Source organism: Poecilia reticulata, chromosome 6, assembly GCF_904066995.2.
Source record: "Poecilia reticulata chromosome 6, P_reticulata-male-v2, whole genome shotgun sequence".
In the NCBI taxonomy this organism is placed as follows: domain Eukaryota; kingdom Metazoa; phylum Chordata; class Actinopteri; order Cyprinodontiformes; family Poeciliidae; genus Poecilia; species Poecilia reticulata.
Genome location: NC_088835.1, coordinates 30043476 through 30062722, shown reverse-complemented (window position 1 = coordinate 30062722; position 19247 = coordinate 30043476). Strand labels below are relative to the sequence as shown.

The 19247-nt window shown below is 40.6% G+C and overlaps 1 protein-coding gene and 1 long non-coding RNA gene across 2 annotated transcripts in view; both read right to left on the bottom strand.

Moving 5' to 3' along the window:
• slc7a5 (solute carrier family 7 member 5) overlaps nt 1–19247 on the bottom strand; it is a 20851-nt gene extending 1604 nt beyond the window's left edge. Inside the window, exons 1-10 of the mRNA XM_008412482.3 lie at nt 18460–19247; nt 14352–14477; nt 7536–7641; nt 6780–6824; nt 6571–6694; nt 5465–5568; nt 4250–4346; nt 3998–4147; nt 2585–2762; nt 1–1543 (exon numbers count right to left, since the gene is read on the bottom strand). The exon at nt 1–1543 is cut by the window's left edge and continues 1604 nt beyond it. Of these exons, the coding sequence (XP_008410704.1) occupies nt 1491–1543; nt 2585–2762; nt 3998–4147; nt 4250–4346; nt 5465–5568; nt 6571–6694; nt 6780–6824; nt 7536–7641; nt 14352–14477; nt 18460–19033 (1557 nt within the window). The 5' untranslated portion in view covers nt 19034–19247 and the 3' untranslated portion in view covers nt 1–1490. The remainder of the gene's footprint in view (nt 1544–2584; nt 2763–3997; nt 4148–4249; nt 4347–5464; nt 5569–6570; nt 6695–6779; nt 6825–7535; nt 7642–14351; nt 14478–18459) is intronic.
• LOC103466708 (uncharacterized) lies at nt 12350–14345 on the bottom strand. Its single transcript, XR_533975.3, has 2 exons — nt 13013–14345; nt 12350–12919 (listed from the first exon to the last, which is right to left on the bottom strand). It is a non-coding gene; the product is annotated as an uncharacterized LOC103466708 (long non-coding RNA).

Sequence of the window (19247 nt, the reverse complement as noted above, 5' to 3'; positions counted from 1 at the left end):
ACGGAAACGAAAGAGAAAGGAAGGTGGTTTGCAAAAAATAAAGTGACAAATGAATAAATAAGTGGGCAGAATTTACATTTTAAATGAAAAAAAAGTCAAAGGAATGAATGAAAAAGTTGTTTAAATAAAAACATTGGAAAGGAAACTCCAGAATATCACTTAAAGCTGCAGTATGAAACTTTCATAAAAACAGATTTTTACATATTTGTTGAAACAATGGTATGAGACAAATAATCTGTGAAAAAACAACAATCAAGCTCCTCCGCTTTCTCTCAGTGCTAAATAGAAACAACCAATCAGAGCCAGGAGGCAGGACTTTGCGCTGTCAATCAAGTCAATCAGCAGAGCCTGTGTTGAATGCTAAGACTAGTTAGTGTGGCCACCAAAGATGTGACATAAACAGTTTTTCTGAAACGGTAATTTAGGACATTTAGAAGCGCATTCACGAGGATGACTGACAGCGTCAAGACCCGCCTTCTGGCTCTGATTGGTTGTTTTTGGTCGAGGGTGCTGAATTTCTTCAGACAGTACATGTCGCACATGGATGAGGTGGAGGAAATTGATCTTTTCACAGATTATCTGTCTCATATTGAACAATCAGGACATGGTCAGTTTTATCAAATATGTAAAAAAAATATAAAAAAATAAAATAAAATAAAAAGTTACGTACTGCAGCTTTAAGGTCCGACTGCTTGGAAGGAAACCGTCACATATATCAATGCTTGTACAGAACGAAAAATGTTCATATTGAACGCCAAACACAGACGTGGTGCGCAAAGGCCTTTTTTTTTTTTTTTTTACCAAAAACAACAAAAACAGAACAAACTCATAAAAAAATGTTTGTCAGTTTGAGAAAAAAATGCTAAAGATTTTATCTTACACATAAACCGGCTCCGCTCCGGCCTGATAACACTGAATGTTGAACTTACACGGCCTGAAGCGGCGCCTCTTATGTGACCCCTGGTGACCTCACAGCTCACAAACCAAATGAGACGCGGGCTTTGAACGGAAAACACCTGAATCCTTCAGATGTAAAAAATGAAATTACCCACAAAACAGAAACCAACCGAAACCGCCTCTGTTAGGCCTCAGATGCACCATGAGAGATCAGGAGAGGTCAGGAGAGGTCAGGAGAGGTCAGGAGAGGTCAGGAGCGCCGCGGCGACCCAGACTCAACACCAGGCTCCGAAAAAACATTTAAATAACAGCTAAAAAAATACAAACTTCATAACTGCAGTAAAAACAACAACGTCTGAATCTCCATGGTAACATAAAAACAAGACAACGATGAAGACTTGGTCCTGATCAGCAGTCTGCACAACATGGTTGTGTGTGTGTGTGTGTGTGTGTGTGTGTGTGTGTGTGTGTGTGTGTGTGTATTAGTCTGAGACAGAGCAGGGTTAGAGAAACGTCGTCAAACTTCATCTTCTGTGACATCAGAGGCCAAATAAAAAACAGAATTTAAAAAAAAAAAGGCAGATGGTCTTTCATTACTCCTGAGGGACGACCTCCATGACCTTCTGACACCAGGCGGTGGTCGTGACTGCAAACACAACAAACCAGAGTCTGTGTTACTGTCCGCCATTTTCTGCTCAGATTCAACCAGGAAATCTACAGAAAAGTAAAAAAAACTCCAAATAAAGCAGCAGCAATTTAACGTTTAATTTAACTCAATGCTGCAGGATTATTTTAGACTCAAATATAGACTGAAAATTTTATTGTAAATAAATAAAATAGAAATAATCTGGAGGTTGAAATGAGTTTAGACTTCCTTTAATTGTTTCAGTTTTAAAAGGTTATGTTTTTATAATCCCATATCTGTTTAACAGTACACTACTTTCCTTAAATCAATGTTTGTCTGAACATTAAATAAATAATCAACTCTTAAAATATAGCTAACGCAGCAAATAACGTTTAAAATGTCTAATAATTGTCAGTTTTTGTTTTACTCAAATTAGTTCATTTTTACTTTAAAGCAAAAAAAGTAAATAAATACATTTCAAGTTTTGTTTTAATGAATATCTGCGAAATAAAAAACAAACAAAATCATTTTTAAACAAGAATAAATGTGCAACTCTCGCTCTATTTCATGTTTTCTTTACAAAAAATAAACATTATTTATATGTCAAATGTTATTTTAGTGAATATGTGCTAAACAAACTCATTAAATAACTAAATAAAAATGAGAAAAAAATTGTAACTCAATCTTTTTATTCAAATTCTTTTTTTCTTTCATACCAAAATAAAAAAATGTAAATAAATGCATTTCAAATGTTATTTCAGTGAATATCTGCAACAATAAATAAATAAACTTAAAAATATATTTCTATTTTAACTCGCTATGACCTGGTATATTATAATTTATTAAACTAAATAAACCCATTTTAAAAAAAGCATTTCATAACGAAAAAATACAAATTTCCAACACCTACTTCACTGACTTTATTTAATCTTTACGTATCTTAGAAATATTTATACTGAAGTGTATGTTTTTTACGATTCATTAACTTTTGCTTTGATTGATCCTTCATCATCATCATCATCATCATTACTCCAGGATATTCAGATTCATAATTTCACTCACAGATGCCGCGCGTCATCCACCTGGGTTTGTTCTTCCAGCAAACGCCGACGAAGTAGACGGGCAGTCCGGTGGCGATGATGCCGAAGCCGATGGCGCACTCCTTCGGCGTCTTCCAGAAAGACACGATGATGAGGAAGAGGCAGGCGAGGACGAAGCTCACCGGCAGCAGGATGTTCACCTGCAGCGGCGGAAACGGAACGGGTTCAACAGAGACTCCGGTTTTCATGAAAACTGATCAAATTGTTGTTTTTTTTAGACCATATAGACCTGTTCACCTTTAATGACCTTCACAGGTCCAGGACGAGTTTCTTTAACACAAAACATTCCTGACTTCCTGCTCAGTTTTCATGTCCCAGTTTATGAATGGATGGAAATAACATTTACACAACGGATAAGGGAGAAAAATAATCCACAAACTGAAATATCTATCCATATTTATCCAGGCGTGTGAAACAATCAACCTCCTAATTTTTCCAGACTGTGTGGGAACCATGGCAACTGAACAAGTCCCAAACTCTTCAGGAGCAAAAACTGCCAGTTCCAGTTCAATCTGTGTCATTGGAAGGAAATGTCCTTTAAAATAAGGAATGAATCACTTCACAGTGATGAAATAAAAACGCTGCAGGCTCAGGACGTTTCTGCTGCTGGTCTTAGAAGAGGACGCCCCATCCTGCCGCCCGGTAATAAATGTCTGTCCGTTCACGTCCGCTCGTTAATCAACTGCATCTGTCCTCACCGGTGAGATTAATCTCCACTGGTCCAACTGGAAACCAGCTGAGCAGCAGGAATGTGACAGAGAAATAAACGAGGACGACATGGGGAGGAGAGGATCCGTCCATCTGCCTCGTTTAGTTTCTGCGACACGCGGCGCCATGCCAACGGGCGGCGAGAGCAGCCAACCGGAGCACACAGGCAGACCGCGAGAAACGGCAGCCAATCAGAGGCAGAGAGAGCTGCTGCAGCTGCTGCTTCACAACGGGATTAGAGTGGAAAAACTGAGGTACTGGAAACTTTGATCTCAGGTTTCTGGCTTTAAGGCAGATGAGCATCTGAGAGCAAACAGGAGATCTCACTTCCTGGAGAAAAATGTCAGATTCAAATATTTTTTTCGCGTGGCAGATTCAGTGACCCTCGTCTTTTTCAGTAACTTCAGAGGATGCCTGATGGGAAATCTTTAGCAGAAACTACCCATCCGAGGTGCAGACACCAACATCTACCCTGCAGATGATGAGCTCCGCGCCTCATTCCTGCTCTTTGATCAGCGCTGGACCGTTTGATTCGGCTCTGAATAGATCTTTGTTTGTGGGACAGAGAGGAAAGTTTTCGTGCTGCCAAAGTTAACAGAAAGTTTACGGGAGTCAGCGAGACACTGCGATCGCTCTGCCCCGTTCCCGTCCTTCTGCGTTCACTCGCCTTAATCGGCCGCTCCAGCTCTGGCTTCTTGTAGCGGAGCCACATCATTCCCACGATCGCCATGGCGATGCAGAGCCAGTTGAAGAAGCTGAAGAAGTTGATGACGGAGAAGATGTCGTTGGAGAAAGCGTAGAGCAGCGTCATCAAACACTGGAGAGAGAAGAGAGAAGAGCGCATTGCGTCGATTATTCAGCTGGTCTAAACCTGACGGACGTCGTGTGTAACGTAAAAAGAAAAACTATAATTACGCACCGTGAATATGAGTGAGGGCAGCGGCGTCAGCAGCGTGGGATGGATCATGGACAGCAGGCTGGGCAGGTGACCCTCCCGCGACCCCACAAAGAATAACCTGAGAGGTTGGAGAAGATGAGCGAACCAAACCGATGATGCAGCTTGAACCAGTTATTCAAGCTGCATTTCCATGTCAAATGAACACAAATTTTTATCCTGTAAGGGTGCACCAATTTATCGGCCAGCCGATTTCTTTAATTTGGGAAGATCTGTGATCGGCCGATTTCAACCCCTGATCTGATTTACCTCAGCGAAAAAATCTAAAAATCAAACACTGTCCTCTTTTGTTCTGTGTGAGAAGGCCGGCCCAACAGGTCACGTCTGCATGTTTGCAGTTAGAAACAGTCACCCAACTGTTGCCAACTCAGCAACTTTCTTGCTGTATTTAGCAATATTTCAGACAAAAAAAATGTTATCGGCTAACATCGGAATCAGTTCAGGCTTTTTAAAGATCGGTAATCGGCGATCAGCTTGAAAACTGCCATCGGTGCACCACTAATATCCTGGTAATGCTGAACAAAAACACAATGTTTCCATTAAATAAGAAATCAAATAAAAATCACACCTGAATAAGCTCGTTCATGCGATAAGTCATTAAAAATAAAGGCAGATTATAAACAGCTATACATATATACATATGCAGCCACGGTGCTACCGCTCATCGTCTATCAGCCAATCAGAGGAGACGTTAGCATCTTATTCAGGTGTTGGTGCAACAAGCTCCGCCTACCTGGGAGAAGTTATGTGCAGCGCTTGGCGATTCAAAGCTTTTGAAAGACATAACTTTTAATGAACTGTGATGCTGTCAGAGCTCTGAAGGAACCGCCTGCACACTGTCCAAAATCTAAAACAAACATCAGCCTCCTCCTACTTCCTGTTGTTTTATTTGCCGTTTCCGCCAGTAGTAACATCCAGTTGTTGATCAAATGACCCATGTGATGCAAAAAAAGTGTTTCCATTGCAGTTTTGCAAAATACCTCTGAAAAACAGCCTCGTTCTGAAAAACTGCATCGTTCTCGCCCCAAAACTGTTTTTAATCTAAAATGTCTAGTTTTTTTTCTAAATGGATGCGTTTACATTAAGCAAATTTACCTTCATAATTTCAATTTGCACAATTCTATGATAAATGTAAAAGCAGCTTCACAAGGCCTGGATCGTATAAAACTCAAGCGCTACCTGGATGATGTGAAGAGCGAACCGTTGACAGAACCGAAACACGACAGACCCACAAACACGGGGATGATCCACGCCATGGGGCCCAGGTGGTAGTTCCCAAAGTCCTGCAGGAAACACACGCAAACACTTACAAACAACTTCCAGCACAATAACAAATCTGGTTCCATTAAGAGAGAAGGTGATGGAGGAAGTTCAACTCAAAATCTGAACGAGTGGCTATAATGATGGATCAGGTGGAAGCGAAATGAGACGAACTGAAAGGTCGCTCAGAGAGGAAGAAGCCATGACACCAGATGGACCAGTGAACCTTTTTTTGTCTAAAATCTGCCTGTTGCACTGAGCACAAAAAACTCTGGCAATTATGGTTTTAAATATTTTTATTTTTGATGTGAGAAACGACTAAAACTTGTCTGACTTCTCTGTCGAAGCAACTAGAACGTCCAGAAAACTCAACCTGAAAACAGATGAGGTGGTTCAAAAAAATCTGCTGCCACTAATAAATGTGTGAAGTTTGTCCTAAATAATGAGATGCACAACTGAAATGTCTGTCAAGGTTTTAGAGTTATTGGTCAGAGATGTTCACCTTTAAAGTTCCTGCTTGTTTTAAAAATATTGCTTATAGAATCAGTGATAGAATAATAATTAAAGTCATGTCTAGAAGTCAGTTCATTTTTCACAAAGGTGTATTAGGGCCACTGGAGATTAAAAAAAGGAGAACAAAAAACCCTGAAATTTTCTGAGTTTGAAAATTTGAAATTTTCCTAGAAAAAAAAAAATCAGAAATGTTCAATCTCCATGTTTTTTCTCAGATATTTGACATATTTTCTCACATTTGTCTGATTATATTACTAGCCTTTATCTGTTGCCTGATAGTGTAACTTTTTGTTGTGTTGTTTTAGTTTTACTTTTTCTTAGTCAATTTATTCTGTTGTGTTAATGTTTTTGTTCAGCACTTTGATGCTGTTTTAAACCTGTTTTTAAAAGTGCAGTATAAACAAATTTGACATTGATCTATGATGGCCCAAATACTCCGTGGTGATATTTAACGTCCAGCAGTGAAAATGTGCAGGAAAAGCCAGCAGGTTGCAGGCCGGGTGTGAACTCACCACAGCGACAGCCTCCGAGCTGAGCATGTCTTCAGGAGAGATGGTGGTGAAGTAGGCCAGGTTGGTGAGAACGTACACAATGGTGACGATGGGCAGAGAGATGATGATGGCTCGAGGAAGGTTTCTGGACGACACACAGACACCAAACAGTCGATTACGGCAGCTCACACTGCAGCCTCCCAATGCTGATAAAAACAACGACAACCTACTTGTAAGGCTCGATCATTTCTTCAGTGACAAAGTTCAAGTAGTTCCTGAAAACAAAGGATACAGAAGTTAAACTAACATTGTGAAAAGGTGACGATGCAGATTTCCACTGATCGCCCTGTTAGAACTGGAATTCACTCAATGATGGGTTTAGAGGAGAAAGAAGAAGATGCTGAGTAATCAGAGACTCTGAAATGCAAACAAATGCTGAACAATCAGTGACTGAAAACAATAAAATGTACAAAAACAATCTAAATCATCACGTAGCTACAGATTGGTTGGTTTGTTTGATTGGTTGGATGCATGAGGGATGAGACCACTGGATGGATGAACGGTGGTTGGGCTTGTTGGGTGGGTGGATGGATGGATGGATGGATGGACGGACGGATGGATGGACGGACGGATGGATGGACGGACGGACGGATGGATGGATGGATGGCTGGGTGTTTGGTTTGTTGGTTAGATGGATGATTGGTTGGATGCATGAGGGATGAGTCCATTGGTTGGATGAATGGACATTTCATCCCACCATCGATCAGTTGGTTGGATGGATGGTTAGTTGTTTGGATGGATGAATAAGCCAACTGGTTGGATGGATGAATCAACTGATGATTCATCCATCCAACCAATCGATGGATGAATAATCAATTACTCATCCATCAGTTAGATGAATGGATGAGTTAATTGGTCGGATAGATGAATGGATGGATCTACATGCCTGTAATCTGTCCACATGGCTCAGTTCATTTTGGACTCACCAGCCACCGTAGGCAAAGAGTCCGCTGTAGAGCGCCAAGCCGATGTTACCGAACTCATAACTGGATCCTTTAAAAGAGTTTTCAGGAAGAAGTTCGTCTGTTCCACCTGAGAAAAACAACAACACAGAACTCATTTCAGAGCAGAAAAAAGGCAAAACAGCAAATAGCATCAGGGTGTTTTGGTCCAAGCTGGAGGAAGAACAACAATGCTTCACCCTAAATCTGCCTCGTTTGACTGGATTAATTGCTTAGAAGAACAAAAACCAAACATTTGCATATGTAGCTTGTAAAATAGGATCCAAATCATCCAGTTGTCCAGACATGACGGGTCGAACTTCGAAGCATCTAAAACTCTCCGACTTTCAGGTTTCTGCTGGTTTGAGCGGCTCAGGGTCACATTCCTGCTCCCCTGGACGCACATTCTCAGACCTGGCGACGGTCGCTAAACCAACGGCTCCGGGCCGTGTTGGTTCAGCGAGGGTTAGCTGTAAGCCGGCGTGGGAAACTCTGCGCTGGGCCGGGCCGACGGTCTGGACGGCAGGAGGAAACTATCCATGCGTGGCAAACCTCTTAACGTTGCTAACAAACTCATGTCTGTGCTGGTAAACCAACATTCCTCTAAGGTACAATTCGTAATATTTCTACTTATTTGTACATTAAATAATGAAAATAAAAGGGTCAAAGAATAAGAATGTTTGGATGGATGATGGATGAAATAAGAAGCCATTCTAACCCTTTTTCTCTGCGACACTGCAGCTTTTTCCTGAGAGCAGGATGCTAAAGTTAGTTAGCATGGCCACCAAGGACGGTAGATAAACGGTCTTTCTGTAATAGTAAACTATTTAGCATTAGTACATAAGGATGATAGACAGCGCTATGGCCCAGATGAGCAATTATACAACTTCTGGTCTTTGAAAAGCAGAAGTAGAGCCTCCTGCACAACCAACAATAATGCAGAAAATGGTTTCTGGATGGTAAGTCAACAACAAAACACTTGTCTTTTCCAGCAGCCGTTGTACAGCGAATGCAGCAGTAAAACCAGCGGACGAAGCGTCCTGGAGTTGCTAGGTAACAGAGCTGGACTTGGCTGGGGTTGCTAGGTAACGGCGTAGTGCCCGTTGGTTGCATCTTATTACCAAAAAACAGTCCTGTGTATTTTTTAGAAGCAGTAGAAACGCAACTGGAAGGACTAAAATGTGCAAAATATGAATTTTCCAAGTTAGGTCCCCTTTAAAGCAAAGTGGGCAGTATGAGTTAAAACATTTAATTATCCTTTGGGATCAATCAGGTGTTTTTGAATTGAAGTACATTTTGCATAAAATCAGTGACAACATATTTAATTTCTGACCAATCGAAGTAGAGCTGGCCTTCAGTAAGGAGGAGACAAAGCTTCACGGGAGCACAATAAAATTAAAGCGATTTTAAAGCATTAAACATAACAAATTGACTGTAAAACATTTTAAAAACCCAGTTAAGATTGACACACCAAGCCTAAGAAGTCCCAAAAATAAGGTGCAAATGCTGTAAATAAAAACTCATCTCAACAAAAAGAATCAGAGAATTTATTTTACAATTTGCTGATTAGTTACATGATTGTTTTTTTCTTATTGCCCCCCAGGTGTTGCCCTCTCATGTCTCAGCGGGTCCAAATCAGGTGTGGTGTTGCTGCTTCTGGAAGCCTCAAAAACAAGAACGCCTGATTTCTCTCTGACTTTTACAGATCTTCATGCCAAACTGGAAGTTATGATTCACCTCCAACTCTTTCTCAGATGAAAGCTGAAAAAACGTTTTCAGTTCCTGCTGATCAATCCAGGAGTGACTCTTCTAAAACTTCGCAATGCAAACCTTTAAATTTAATGTTTGTATGGTTCTAAAATAGAAGAAACCTTCTAAGGTTTACATATTTGCTTCTGCTTTTTAACTTCCAGCCAACACAGATTCAATAAGCTGTGAGAGTTAAGCAAACAGGAAACATGCATGCAGGTGAACACATACCAACACCGCGTGAACAAATTCCTGTTTCTGCTTCAGTGACATTTATAGAAAATAAATTTATCTCAATTACAAACTATTTAAATGTAAATCATTATCCAGTACTTCAACATTCTGCAGAGCGTGTTTGTTTCTAGATTTATCTGGCTGAATTCCAGTGAGTATTTGAAAATTTGGTAAAAATCTCTTAAATTTGGTCAAAAATGCAAAAATGAGAACCAGTTTATTAAATATGCACATTTAACTGTGATTGTAGAAAATGAATCCCGTTGTGGAGCTAACAGATTAAAAATGTGTTGACTGGTTGTGCCTGGCAGTCGAGGTTGAAAATTACACTTCAGTGCAAATAAACAATCTGTTTTTCACAAAAATTAACTGAACTCTATTTCTCTGTTTTCTACATGATAAATTCCCACAGTGGAAACTGTCTTAGCACAACGCAGAAGCAAGGCAGCTAGCATTCCTGATCTTCCTTTATCTGCTCTGTTCAGCCAATCAGCAGCAAGGAAAATGAATATCTGTAAAGGCCGGCCAATAGCACTGTGCCTAGGTATCTCAGCTTCCCAAGCTGCATTTTTGTTGAAAAGTTTAAATATACTCTGTGAAAAAAATGTGCAAGTAGATTATAGTTATGATCAACAAAAGAACGTGTTTGTTATTATCTTCATATTTATCACCAAGTCATCTCCTTTTAGAAATAAACAGATAAAAGACATCAGGCCCACTGAGTGCAACTTCCTTCTTCACAAAACGAACAAAAATGGCGCGGCGTCAGATTTAATGGACCTCTAGTCCATTTCCTGCATTTGGAGCGGTCTTCGGTCCGCTTCCACCAAACCCAGACTGAAGGTTTGTAGGAGGAACAGAGTCCAGATGTTTTGGTCTGAATCAGAGTTGGATCAGATATTGAAGCAAACAGAACCCTAAACAAACCGGACTTTCTAGGCAAACGAACTGGAGTTCAATTAAAGCGGATTAAACAAGGCTGGTGTGAATGCAGCCTAAATGAAGATGATGCATTTGCCTTTTCTGGGTCAGGTTTTGTTAACAGACTGCGACTGTGTTTAATTTGTATTAAAGTATTAAATAGGTCAGCTCTGCTCTTAACATGGAGATGAATGAAGTTTTCCTCCACATGTCGGCGAAGAGGCAGGGACCAACTCTGACTCAGTCAGCGCAAACACACGTTGAATTCAACTCAAAAGAGTTCATGAATGAATCACTTCAACATGTCAACAGTCAACTTTACCAAGAGGAAAACTTTATTTAACTGCTGGGTGAGTCAGAAACATGCAGGAGGTTGGGGAAACCTTGGAGCTGCAATCAGGGTGTGATGTGAACCAACTCTGTCTGAGGAGAGGAATTAACCTCAATGTTTGTAGCAAACAGCATGACCAGCCGCCTGGCTAATCTGATTAATCTGGACTGTAATCTGAGACGCCTCCCGAGTCACGCTCACGTCAGTCAACGAAAACAAATCTGAAAGGTGAGGAAAAGTGTGAAAATAGCCTGGAAATTGCACAAAACAGTACTAATGACACGAACTCGACATGAAACTTCCCAGTACGTTACCACATTTTAAAGGCTGCACTCCAACAGCCAATCACGAGCCAGAGAGATCCTAGCACTGAGCTTGTGTTTGCTGAACTAATTACAGCCAGCTTTGGTGAAACTCCACATGATCGGAGGAGTTGGAGCTAAACAGTCATTAGAAGGAGCAGGATGGCAGAGCAAACACCAGATCAGACGGGATTCTTAAAAAGACAAATCAGAGTTAATCTTCACCCTCCAGGAAGAAACCTGAACAAAAGAGGTGGAGACGGTTTCAGAAACAGGCAGACATTTCCTGCTTCTCGTCAAACCGGTCAGAAACTCTGGCTCTGCTACATTAGTTGCATCAGCTTCCACTACATTCATTTTTCTGGATGAATTTCAAAGTACTAATTTACTTGGTTATTTTATAAACAGTTGAATTCAGTTTGATAAGCATTGAAGTTTTGGTTATTGACTAAAGAATTATTCAAGTAAATGTTTATATTCATGCTCTTATTTTGAAGCGGGCTCTGTTTCCTCACCTTCTCTCTTTTTGAGAAACTCAGTAACTCATGTCAGGGCCTATGAAGATCTAATTGGTTTTATCTTAAACATTATTAAATCACCTTCTTTTCCAGAGATAACAAATATGGATGTACTATCTTCTTTATGAGACATAAATATTTGTTGGTTTTTTTTCATTGATTTGGAGGAATCAATGCTGCATGAGGTTCGGCTAAAACCTGCTAACATAATGAACTCTGGACTCTTTGGCCCAATCAGATCTCCTCCTCACCTCCCGTCCTGCTGACCTCTCTTTGTTCTCCAACAGTTTCCTCTCAGTGTGGAGCGCCCACCGGTCAGCTGGTCCCATCTGCGACCTCTGACCTCCTACCTCCACACAACCACACATCGACTCTCATCTCAGCTTCTAGGATTTCTACATTAAAGAGGACCTATATAAAATTCACATTTTGTGCATTTTTATGCTTAAATTTGAGTCTCTGTTGCTTCTAAAAGCATTTATTTGCAGCCATTTTCCTGTGCGATTGTAATCGTTGAGTTGGGGGCGTGGCCAGCAGAAGGTTATTTGGATTTAAAGTGACAGAGGCCCTAAAAAAGCTCATTCTGAAAGGAGCTCAGCACAGGCAGAACTCAGCAGACTGAAATCTCATTATCTAAGAATAATTATGTGCAGAAAATGTAGTGAACATGTTTTGTGTAGCCCATAATTTGACACCAACCTGTTCGAGGAAGGATAATAAGTCACCTTTAAGAAGTGCTACGGCTGCAGTGATCGCTGATTGGTTTATTTTCTTGCCAAAAATTCCGTTCTGGTTCAGTTCTGTACTTGCAGGATCTTCCAGTTTTTATAACTGAAGCAGAAACGTCAGTTTCTTCTGCACAAACATGAAGTAACTGATATTCTGCAGCAAGAATTTGACAGAAGCATACAGAACATTTCATTCCGAGGTCAGAACAAGGCAGCTTCTGTTGTGAACTTTTGTTTTGTTTCACTCTAAACGTCAATTGTTATCAGTTTAGTTGTAACTGTAAGGCAAGCAGCAGAAGCTGACAGCATGGCAACAGTTCAGAGAGGAGTATTCGGGTCTCAGCTGCAGATACGTCAGAGATCGTCTCCAAGGCTTCACTGTTTGAATTAATAAACGCTGCAGCCAAAAAGACAAAACAGGCATCTGTGTCGGTCTCTGTTTGCTTTCCCTGCAAGACTTGATAGTCGACTTCCCTCACCTCGAATTTCTTCCTGCGAAGTTTGGTCTGACACGGCTGTTATCTTAATACGGCTCTGTTTGGTGTGTTCAAACAGGAAGTGAAGCAGCCATAAGAGACCGGCTGGCCTTGGCAGAGAACACACACAAGAAGAAGTGGAGATTAAAGCCTGCAGTCATGATGTTCCTCACTAGAAAGGAAGCAGAAGGCTGGTATGTCACCTCTGGCATTTAGGATCACTGCAGCCTCGTTTTGCTGAGATAAACCTGTTGAACGTTCCTCTGGAAAGCATTGCGACTTTTTGTTGACCCACTTCCTGTCTGAGTCGTGCCAACACTCAGTCATTACAGGTTGAACTAGGGGGGATCTGGTTGTTCCTTGTATTCGGTATCAGAGCCAGTTAATGGTTTCCCTGCTGAAGCAGAGGTGAGAGTCTGAAACTTCCAGGTGTTCAGAAAAACCAGGATGTAGAGCTGCTGTAAAAGTCTACTCTACTAATCCAGGTATCTAAAACTACTCCTGTTCTGCAGTGGCTAATAAAACTAGTAAAACAAATATATGAAAGAGAAAATGCTTTTAAATAAACAATACAGACATTTTAGTCTTCAAAATGCAATACAGTTCAAACGTCACCTTTGGTCTCAAGTATGGGGAAAATAATTAAAGTTCAAAAACAGATGAGAAATGTCACATTATTTTTTTAAATTAAAAATAAATTGGCTTCTGTTTACATCTGAAGGAACGGATTATTAAATAAAAGTTTCTAGACACCCTGATCAGCAAGATCATTTCTTAACATAGGAAGTGGTTGTACGGAAGCCCTGGAAGGCAAATTTTAAAGACTCACTTAAAAAAAAAAACCATATGCAGTAGACATTAAAGGTTTTAATTTACGTTTTGGTTTTCCAAGCATATTGTTTTTCTGAAAAATGACAACATAAAAAAAAAATCTAATTAAATTGATGTACAAGATCTGAACAAATCAAGTATTTTTGATTGTACGATCATTGTATCATTTCTTAAACAAGCAATTTTTATTCTGTCCTGAAAGGAAAGCAAGAAAAAATATTTAAGTTGCGTTGGAAAAGTGTTTGTTTTTGTAATACTTTTTTCTGTCACTAGAGGCACTACAATCTTTTTTACACCACAGATTTTTATTAACAGCTTTACTGTTCATTAGTTTATTTACATCATTAGTTTATTTTCACTTGCCTTCTCAGGAAAAAAAAACGTTCCTAAAAGAAAAAAATAAAAGTCTTAAAATATTTTTATTATACGTCTTGTGAGAAAAAAAAAAAAAAAAAACGATAAACAAATGTCTTGCCTTTCAGGGCTTCCATAGATTCCTACTGAATAAAGGATTGGATTTTCCCAAAAGGTGCAAAGTAAGACGAGGCGATAAAAGTTCAAGTTAGTTTTAATAATAATTGCCAACTGTTGTAAACTGTCTTGTCAGTTTTGTCACGGGTATTAAAACTAAATAGTTTTTTGTAAAGGAAAGAAAAGGAAAAGCACAGCACACGCAGGAAGTTGTGTGGATTTGCGTCTCGAGCGACGTACCTTGGCCGATCTTGACGAAGCCGATGATGATGATGAGGGCGAGCGCCAGGAGCTTGGCGGCGGCGAAGAAGTCCTGCACCCTGGTGGCCGCTTTCACGCTGTAGCAGTTCACGAACGTCAGCAAGACTGCAGAGAAAAACGAGGGAATAAGATGGAGGCAGAGGAGGTATTCTAATGAAAAAACTGTTTTAAATTAACTAGTTAATTTAAGGGTTTGTGATTAATTTATCCCAATTAATCTCATTTTATTGACAAAAAAAACATTTTCAATTCAAAATCCCTTTCTGCTGATAAAATATCAAATAAATAGACATATGAACTCAACAACAATAAAGATATTTATTGTTTTTTATCTGTTATTTAGGATCTTCAGTCATCAAATTGATGCTTTCAGTTGTTTCAGGAACTCCTGATCATCCATGGAGCTTCTTTAGAAATGTGGACATTGACAGATGCGTTAGCGTCGGTGCTGCTGCTACATGTGTAGCAATGAGATGCTATTTTAGCCTTGAATAGTTTTGCTGATAAGCTTCCTCCTTTAAGCACAACTTGAACACCATTTTAATTGAGCTACAGTTCGTTTGCCTTGAAAGCCTGGTTCGTTGGTGCTCTGATAAGGACCAAAAACAGTGAACTCTGTTCGGACTAAAAACCTAACTTCTGTGCGGTTCGAATGCATTTGTGAACGCCAAGTGGACCAAAGACCACTCCAAAAGCAGAAAGTGGACTAAAGCCTAGGGCATTCTGGGTAAATACAACCAAAATAAAAATGTGAGTCTTGCGCTAGTGGGAGAAATTACTAGTTTTTTGTTTTTTTAACCAAAGATAAAAGAGAAATCCTACAACCGCCACTCCATTTTAGATTGCATTTGATGAAGAAGGAAGTTGCTCTCAATGTCGTCTTCAGACGTTTTTGTTCTGTTTCCTTCAGTTGTTATTGGTGCAGGGCCCCCACAGGCGAGGAGGGGAACAGGTTTTTCAAACGGTTTGGCTTTCACTCAGTGCAGAGTGAAAGCTTAGCGCACCAGATTGAAACTTAACAGCTGGATTTCCATTGACTGTAGAACTGTGCAATTTGTCATTTCGAAAATAAAGCGGCTTAATGGTAACATGCCAATTTTGAAAATACCCTTGTTTGTCGATAAAAAGTGTTGATGCTCGGATGAGGCATCGTGTTTCAAAATTGGTTTGTTTCACAAAACTGCAATGAAAGCATTTTTTCGCACCACGAGTCACATGATCAACAACCAGATGCGGATGGGCCGTGGGGCACCAAGCTTTTTAACGCATGAACAAAGTTATTAATGCGTGATTTTTAATTACTTTTCTTACTTAATGGAAACACTGCCATTACAAAAGTGTGTTTTTTCGACTTTATTGGAATACTGACAAAGTTTTGTGCACATTTGTAATGAAAATGTGCAATTTAGTCCCCAATCGATCCGATTCCATCAGGTCTGATAGTTCTATCACACCTTAATGTGCTTAATGTTGTTAAATAGGGAGAATCGGAGCTAAAATTAGAGGTGGTTTTGAATGCAGAAAATGTCAGATATCCTCCAGATGCTGTTTAGGTGAAATATGGTATGAAACAGAAGACTTTAAGATGTGCTGGAGATGTTCATTGATTGACATCAGAGGTTGGTGCAACAACTGGAGTTTATCCTATGAAAAAGTAAATTGTTTTGCTCTACAGGTTAGGAACATTTGTGCAACAGCGAATAGCTGCTGCAGTCCGTCTGCATCCGCGGAGAGAGTGTCCCTGAATTTCGCAGAAATGGGAAACATTTCTGTGGGAGAATAAAAACAACAAAAGAAGAAAAACTCTTTTCAGAAGTGCATGTACAGTGCTGGTACTCGACATCCCCTGAAGGGGCCCAAAAAGCCCATTAGAAGTGATTAACTGAAGCAGCAGGTCCATTCAAAGCTCCTAAATCAGGTCGGAGCCACAACAGAGGACGAGGCGGCACAATGAGGCTCTGTGGCGAACACAACAACACAAAGGGAAAGAGGTCGCGTACAGTACCGAACCGGACTGTTCTGGGTCCGCCAAAAAGAAAAGAAACAGGTCAAACAGAGGAAGAATTAGTCTTGTCACGATAAATTCTGCTGGACGATAAATTGTCCCAGAACTTATCACGATAAACGATAATATCGTGTTTTGAGACGATTTCTAAGTAATACAACATAATGATGCAAGAACACATTCTCATTAGAAACTTTAAATTCTAACACTGGAATTTAATTTAACACCTAACTGGAAGACATCTTAAATATCCAAAATAAATAAAACAACAAATAAAATGAATTATGAAGTCTCTGTAAATAAAAAGGTCCAGTTGAGACCAAAGCACCAGACCGAGAACTTTTATCATCCGATTTTTGGTAGAAAGAGAGAAAAGAGAAAAACAATAAATCATGCAACTAAAAATGATCCAGTTTCTTTTAAATTATCACGCGATTAATTGATTATTGCAACAGGTCCAGAACGAATGTGGACAAAAGCAGACACACGGAGAAGAACAAGGGGGGAAATGTCCCCGAGCAATCCTTATGACACAAACACACACGCAGACACACACACACACACACACGCAGACACACACACACACACACACACACACACACACGCAGACACACACACACACACTTTGAGCCTCCAGGAGCTCAGCTCAGTCATGTGGTCTCAGTCAGGATTTAGCCTTCAGTCGGTCTGGAGATTAGGTACCAAACTGGCTCGACTTTTATATTAACACACAATCAGCATCATGTGCATTTACACAGAGATGGTGTGTGTGTGTGTGTGTGTGTGTGCGTGTGTGTGTGTGTGAGGCAGCTGATTGGTTAAAATGAGGTTTTCTGTCAACTGATGAGCCCCGAACAGAGAGAGGTGAAAACTGGGAGAAGCAGACGATAATCCAGAGTTAACCTCATTAAGGCTCTGAGGCACAAAACAAACCGTTTAAATGTTAGCAGAACCTGAAGACAAAACACTCTTCAATCAGGAGGAATGATTACAGACGACCTGTAATCATTAACATTAATTGATTTCAGTTTGGTGGAGTTAAATCATTTCAGCAGGTCTCGTGAAGTTTGGATTCTGTGATAATTTAATCATCTTTATGAGTTTGTTTGCATGTTTTATGATAATTTTTTTATTTCTTTCAACGACAAAAAGAAGCACATTTTTTTAAATGTTTATTTTTTTAAATGGCAGCATCCTCTCGGTCACCTGCCGGTCCTCTTCCCGGCCTCTGGAGGAGTTTGTGTTTTAACAGTGCTGTAAAATACTGAGCAATATTTTTAATCTCTGCAATCTGTTTTCAAATAGAAGAAATATAAAATGTAATTTTGAATTTTTTGAAGTGATGCGTTATATTTGTGTAAATTGGATTAATTGATAAAACAAATAAATGTACAGCATGACGAATAATGTCACAACTTTTGTTTTATATTCAATGGAGTGCATGGAAGTAACATGTATTTATATTCTCACTCCTTATCCATTTATTCTGATATCTCCTACATAACTTTACATGTATGGAAGGGTGAATTATCATTCATGAAGTGGTAAAGTTTGGATCTGTCGTTTGGAAAGGGACACAATAAAAATATTATACATTTATAGTGACACGTGTTCTTATATTAAAGCTACAAGACGACTAGATACATACATTAAATAAAGATTTACCCAGCAATACGTCTGATATTTTATGCTTTTCATTTGTTTTCTTGCACCAAATTAAAGTTCACAACTAAATCAACTGTTCTCAATTGAATATAAACACTTTAATTATTTAACCAAATTATTCTGTGTATTGTTTTTGGCATCAGTGATAGCCAGAATATTTAAAAACTAAAGTTTTTTTGTTAAACTGTTTAATTGATGTGTAAAGGAGGGTAAATGAGCATGTGACCAAAACAGGAGCTGATGTAATAACGCGGCGCTTTTCACCATCATATACTTTGTACAGCAGCACATGTGCTACTAAAACTGCACAAACAGGTGAGACAGGAAGTGCATTTCAACCACATCCAACAACTCAAAACCATCCAAAAGTTGCATCACCGGAACCCGAAGTGGGCTCGGTTCCACCCGGATACTCACGGATGCAGAGGCAGGCCACCAGCTTGGCCCCTTGCTCCGGTACCGGGCACACCGGGAAGATGGGCTTCAGCAGGTATGTCGCGAACACGTAGGCAACGATGTACTGGGAGGAGGGCCGGATGATGAGCAGCTCGATCCAAAGCTTGAGGAACGCCAGCAGGGAGCCGTACACCTCCAGGATGTACGCGTAGTCCCCCCCGGACTTGCTGATGGTGGTTCCCAGCTCCGCGTAGCACAGAGCTCCCACCGTGGAGAACACCCCGCACACCGCCCACACGATCAGGGACAGACCCACCGAGCCCGCTTCCCGAAACACGCCGGTCGGCGTCACGAAGATTCCCGAGCCGATGATTGTACCCACGATGATGGCCACGCCGTTCATCAGGGTGATGGTCCGCTTCAGGGCGACCCCGTCCTCCGCTGCGTCCGCCGGCAGGAGGCTGCTGGGGCTCCGGGCGTCGCTCCCCGGGGTTCCAGCTGGACTGGAGCCGGCGGACAGCATCCTCTCGGTCACCTGCCGGTCCTCTTCCCGGCCTCCGGAGGAGTTGGAGTTTCTCTTCTTCACCGATGACATCTTCAGTTGCTTCCTCTTTCTTCTTCTTCCGAAAAGCTGCCGCCTCTCCGCTGTCTGTCCGCCGCGATCCGGGACGGACTCCGACTGACTCTCAGGCGGGACTCAGACACGAGGAGTGTGAAAGCGTGTGTTAAAGCAGCGTGGTTTTCTGACTCAATCTACAAAGAGATGGGGAAGCAAACATAATGGCCCTCCTCTCCTCTGCCAGGAGGCG